Below are 6000 nucleotides of genomic sequence, written 5' to 3' on the forward strand. Positions count from 1 at the left end.
TTACATCAATGATCAAGCTAAGCCAATACACTAAAAGCACATTTTTAAACTGTCACAGCTTTGACCTAACTATCCTTTTGCTTCAGTTGATACTTTCACAATTCAGTAATGAATCAGTCAAGTATGAAAAAATCAGTGAACTCTATGTTTGCATATCCATGGGATTATATAAAATTACTCTTCACTTATATGGAATTTGGGCATTGCGTTTTGACCTCCTCAATTAGGCAATATCTATGTGTCAGTAAGGCTGGAAGGGGGAAAAATGCAACCTTTGGATATAGCAATGAAAGTAGGAGTGAAAGAACACTCCAGCTGAAGCATAGGCACTTTGGCAGTTAATAGAGAATGGGCGATTGGGTGTTCGGTGCTTAGGGGGCATGCGTTTTTAGGTTAGAGGTCAGTGTCGCCAGCACCGTCAAGGTGAACACGTGGGCTCGTGTTACTGCCCTTCACTGGCTCACAGGAATTCCTCCACAGGACGAGGTCTCAGAGCTGCGTATCAGCCCTTGCAGCAGAACAGGGCCCAGGGGAGGGAGTCACGCACCTGACCAGGTCGATGACCCGCTCCCTCGGCGCAGCGCTGACCGGCTCATCGTTAATCATTACAATCTGATCTCCAGGGATCAGCTTGCCTTCGGAGGGGCCACCTGGAGACAGAGGAGAGCAAAGCGCAGGTGAGAAGACCATCGCCGATCCATCCGTGTCACCCTCGCCCCGTCACCACTCATCGTCAGCACCTGGCGCTGTCCGCTGAAACAAAACCCAACCCTGGTGGCACGTTATTAGAGAGACCTGGGGAGGGGTGCCTGGCCGGTTTGGTCGATGAAACACGTGAATCTTGGTCTCAGGGTCATGAGATCAAGCTCCATGTTGGGAGTAGAGCTTATTTAAAGAGAGAGAGAGAGAGAGAGAGAGAGAAAGAATGAACTGGGGAGTTCTGGATAAACTCCAGAGGCTCAGGCTACACCCTGGCCGATTAAATCAGAATCGTTGGAGGTGGGAAGCAGGCACTGGCATTTCTCTAGAACGTTCCTGGCAGGTTTGAGACACAGCGGCCTAGGAAAACTGCACACTTGAACGGACACGCGCAAGCCTGGGAACCGTGGAACCCCGCAGGCTGATTCCGTAGATTCCGAGGAGCGATGGGGAGGTAACGCGCTTCTCACCAGCTCCCAAGGGCTCCAGACGCTGCTGGTCGACTGAGTATACTGGTGTGGAAGCCCCGAAAAGAAGGTGTTGCCCCAAAGGGATGGCCACCCAACTGTGCAGACGGCCTGCGGCCAAAGCACCGGGGCACACAGGGACCTGAACAAAGTTGCGTTTACTTACTCGGCCCAACTAGGGAGGCCCCATACTGTCGGCAATGGGCAGGCAGCAAGCCCCTGAGGAAGGACTGACAGGCTGGGGCCTGTGTTCTATGCTTCTGGGGAGGCTCAAGAAGTGCGGTCACCTTCGTGATTCTTGTCTGAAAGGTGGGGGCAAGGAAGCAGAGCTAAAGCTGAAATTGTTCAGGAAGCAGCAGACAGTCGTGTCAGCTGGGGGGTGAGGTCGTTTGGTCCCTTCTGTGGCTGGGACCGTGGCAGGGACCGAGCCTGGGTGCGTGTGCCCGTGCTCGCACGAAATGACAGAGGACTCTTGTGTTTGTCTTGGTCCATCATAGTCGTTTCCATTGGTTTTTGCAAGGAGGCAGGGAGCTAATATTTGCTGAGCATTTATTACATACCAGGCAAGGGCCTAGCTGCCTTGCCTAGAATCCCAATGACACTTACAATCCCTTCCATAGAATGAGAGGCCCCAGGCTCACACAGGTGGAAGAAATGGCTTAAAGGATAGAACCCGGTTGTAGCTCAGGTCTGTGGACTCGGTCAAGTTCAGGGTGACCAGCATCTCTTTTGAGCTTGCTCCTATAATTGAAAAACTGGTCACTGCCAGGTCTCCTGACAGATAAACTTAAAGCCACAACTGCATAAAGCATACATCAGTATCAAATAAAACCTATAAATGAATATTTCAACTATCTCCATGTCTAATATAATTACCTCCCAAATATTGATAGGGTACTATAATTTTCATTTTACTTCCAGGTCTGTCACTAGGTCATAGGTGCAGCTGAAAGATGATCTCTCAAATATTACTGCGATGACTTTATTCAGTAATTGAAATGAGCACTTCATAGCCAGAGACGGGATCTCAAAGGAATTCAGATGCTTCCCACCCACCCAGACACTTGGCATATGTGTCACTGAAGCTGGAGCATAAATGAATCTTCTTTCTGGGTAGTAAAAAAGTAGGGAAAACCTTAATATTTCCTCATATCGTGATAAAAAAATATTCATTTCAAGATGTGGGAACTGAGAATTCAGTGTTTGCACACATAAGAAATTCTGAAAATCACTTAAGAGAGTTTATAGAACCATTGGATTATCTGCAAACATTTGCTCAAATTCAGTCCAACAAATGGTTAGAAATCAGATGCTGATCAAATACTGAAAAATGTTCACACGGATTGGCTGATAGACGTTAACTACTTTCCTGCGAAAACCGCTTGCTGATTAATAGGCCATACTTTTACATCTGACGCAGGCTTTTTGGCCAAATGGAAATATTCTCGTTTAATCAAGCAACTTAAACAAGAATTTCCGAGGGAAGCAAGACACAACTCCTTTCAGAGAACTGTTTCGTGCCCCATACTCTGAAGGCTGGGGTGTCTGGTACAGAAAATCTAGTCAGGCCACAGAAATCATCTGAGACTTCAGCAGAGTCATTTTGATGAAAGCCACAATTTATTGGACCATTATTTTCACACCCCAAAATGATCGGAAATGGTCATCTTTGACCTGTTTCACTTTTGTCCACTGTTCTCAAGATTGTCGAAAATGAGGTGTCGGTGTTTGAGTCAGGAGAGTCACGGGCGAAGAAGAAGAAGTTAAAGGAATGATGAAGCAACACAGGAAAACCTAGAACAACACTCAGATCTGCCTGCTCTGGGGAGGACTCCTCTTTAAGAGAATCTCAGAATCAGAGATGTTAGTGTCCCTCTATCAGAAAGCAGCAGCTCAATGTCACCCAGGGGTGTGTGCACACACACCTAGCCTACATTATATAGCTCATACATATGACATATAATGTACGCACCCTCATACACAGACTTGTCTCCTCTACATACACAATAATGGTTTGCCCTGGGGGCGCCTGGGTGGCTCAGTTGTTAAGTGTCTGCCTTTGGCTCAGGTCATGATCCCAGGGTCCTGGGATCGAGCCCCACATCGGGCTCCTGCTCAGCGGGAAGCCTGTTTCTCCCTCTCCCACTTCCTGTGCTTGTGTTCTCTCTCACACGGTCTCTTTCTCTTTCTCTAATAAATAAATAAAAATCTTAAAAAAAAAAATGGCTCGCCCTGAGTAGTAGGAGCTCAGGTGATTCTGTTTTTTTAACTTTCTCCTCTATATGATCTATATTGTATGTTTTTCACAATGCGGGTGTATTATTTTGTTATCACAGTAGGCGACAAATCTCTTTCATTTTAGTAATACAATTCTCAGCCGCGTCAAGCTCAACAATGTCATACAGAGAATTGAGGTAGGACCTACAGCTAAGAAAAGAGGAAGCTTGGCAAACAGGAACAGGTTGCGTGGTGAGTCAGTGGTGGGAGAGAAAAGGAAGCCGATTCTTCCCTGTACGAGTCTGTAAGGTGGTTGACTGTGGTCACAGGGCTTACCCTGGACTATATGATGTCAAAAAAATGAAAAATGCAATCAACTTTTGAGACACCTACTATGCACTAGATGCCTTTCATTCTCCTTAACTGGCAGACTCAGTAGCCCAAATATTTTAGAGTTTAGTAATAACAACAATAATAATAACAATAAATATCTTTGAAATGAGAAGGAGGTACCTGGCGCTCTTTTATGTATTTATTTACTTTCTGAGCTTTTAAAATTTTAATACAGTTCCAATCAGTGTACCGGCTTCATTTTGGCTTCTTCACTGCCAAACCTGGGGACAGGGACAGCGTCACGTGGCTGCCTTCTCTTTGTCTGGGATGACCAGGGTATAAAGGTTTCTGTTGCACTGGACTTTGAAATTCACATGATCCTTATTTTTCTTGATCTTGACAAGTTTGGCATCCTTTTCCCTGCCTAAGAGCAAAGTCCCCGATTCCTTCAATTTCATGAGGCATGGCGACCAGGGACGCAGGGCACTGGAGGCCGGCACAGTAAGCATAAAGATGTGGGGATGGAGAAAAGCTCCCTGCACTCTTAGAATGTGTTGCATTCTGTCCCGAGCCCTTGAAGATAGATATGAGCATGAGCCCCATTGTCCAGAGGATGCAGAGAAGTGTCCATCCAACTGAAATGCAGAGGAATTAACATGGAAGCTCAACACGTCTAATGGGGGCAGAGGCGAGCTCCAAACCCGTCAAACCCGGGCAGTCCATTGCCACAGGCTGTGCTCCTCACCACAGGACTGTTCTCCTGAGCTCTGTCCGTGATTTGCCAAATCCTGAGGAGGAATAGTATGGAAGGCAATTTCCTTTTGTGTGAGAATAAATTCAATACAAGTCCATTAAGATAAACTCATAAATACATATCATGAAAAAAGAAATCAGTCAAAGAGCCTTGTTTCTGGAAAGGCCAGGGCGGCCCACTTCAGGTAATTGCCTCCTAAGGGCATTATTTTCAACTGTGTGGATGTCGGACATCTGTAGAGTCTAACAAGAAAGCCTGAGGCAGAGGACATTAATGATTGGCTCCTACTGTGGGATGTGTCCCGTTGGTGATCAGTCAGCCATTACTGGATGACGAACTAGCGTCCGATTCAGTAGGCTGTCCGATGGTCACTTCTTCTCGGGCGTCTGGGCCTTTCGGGTAAGCACAGACAGGCTGAAAAGGTAAGAGCCTCTTGAGGGAAACTCTCCTGCCGCTCCCGTGACAGAAATCCAATAGAGAAGGTCAACAGTACAAGCACTTGTCAAGCCTCTGAGTGTCATCTCTGCTAATAGGCTGTTGGCCAAAGTCAGCAACCTGGTCCAGCCCAGAAACAGCGGGGTAGAGAACTATATTCCGCGTCCAGTGCGGGGAGAGAAGAGCGCATCCTCAGAACACAATCCAAGCACTCCGATGACTAAAATCCTTCTGTGACTTCATGCCACTTTCTGCTTTTGTTCACTAAGGAGTTTAATTGTGAACTTACCAAAATACAGCACAGCGCCTGTCTCTTTTGATGTGCATTCATACTTTAAGAAGTAGGTCATTTCCATGGTTACAAATGATAGATCCGTGTTTTCCGAAGTCAAAAGATATGATGCATTTGGCAGTTGAAACCCAGTCTACAGAGCCCTTTGTGTCCCTCTGGCGGTCTGACTCTAGCCCGAGGTTGGAAAAACTCCACAAGGCTCCACAGCTCAACGTGGAATGGTATGAAACTTACGGGACTCAGCGACAGTCGCTGGGGCAGGGTGTGATAGGTGACCCCAGGAGACCGGGAGCGGGGCCCGGTGCTTACCTGGTGTTACGGAGCGAACGACCACTGGCTTCTCACTCCCGGCCACAAAACCAAACCCCAGTACGGGGTCCCTCCTCATCTCCACCCTCCGAGGGGCCGGAGGGAGGATTTGGCAGCTCTCCAACCGAGGGTCGTCAAATGGGATGCCCTGCGTCATGTGACTGTGGGAAAAGCACACACAATGGAAAAAAGGTGTTAGTGTAAGTGTTTGGCAATGGCTTGGCAATCACATTCTCCCTCTCCTTTCCAAACGTTCAATTCCCTGTCTGGGAGAGCCTGGGGAAGACGCGGGAAGGCGCACAGTTATGCTTCCTGCATCCCCTCCTTAATCCCTTGAAAACACCAGACCCATTTCAGCATTAGGCTATTGCACTGGCTGTTCCCCCAAGCGGAAATGCTGATCCTACCACTACATGGGTGTGGAGCCCCCTACCCGCTCTCTGGTCTGCTCAGGTGTGACCCTCTAGCCACATACACCGCATGCCTGGTCCCCC

At 47.6% G+C, this 6000-nt stretch overlaps 1 protein-coding gene across 8 annotated transcripts in view; it reads right to left on the reverse strand.

Annotated features, from left to right (window-relative positions):
* FRMPD4 (FERM and PDZ domain containing 4) overlaps positions 1 to 6000 on the reverse strand; it is an 849154-nt gene that overhangs the window by 87445 nt on the left and 755709 nt on the right. For all 8 annotated transcript variants that reach the window (XM_082717071.1, XM_082717070.1, XM_082717077.1 and 5 more), the window contains 2 exons: positions 5507 to 5667; positions 548 to 650 (listed from right to left, as the gene is read on the reverse strand). In XM_082717071.1, coding sequence (XP_082573197.1) covers positions 548 to 650; positions 5507 to 5667 — 264 coding nt within the window. The remainder of the gene's footprint in view (positions 1 to 547; positions 651 to 5506; positions 5668 to 6000) is intronic.

The sequence above is a fragment of the Mustela nivalis genome, assembly GCF_964662115.1.
Source record: "Mustela nivalis genome assembly, chromosome: X".
NCBI classification, from domain to species: domain Eukaryota; kingdom Metazoa; phylum Chordata; class Mammalia; order Carnivora; family Mustelidae; genus Mustela; species Mustela nivalis.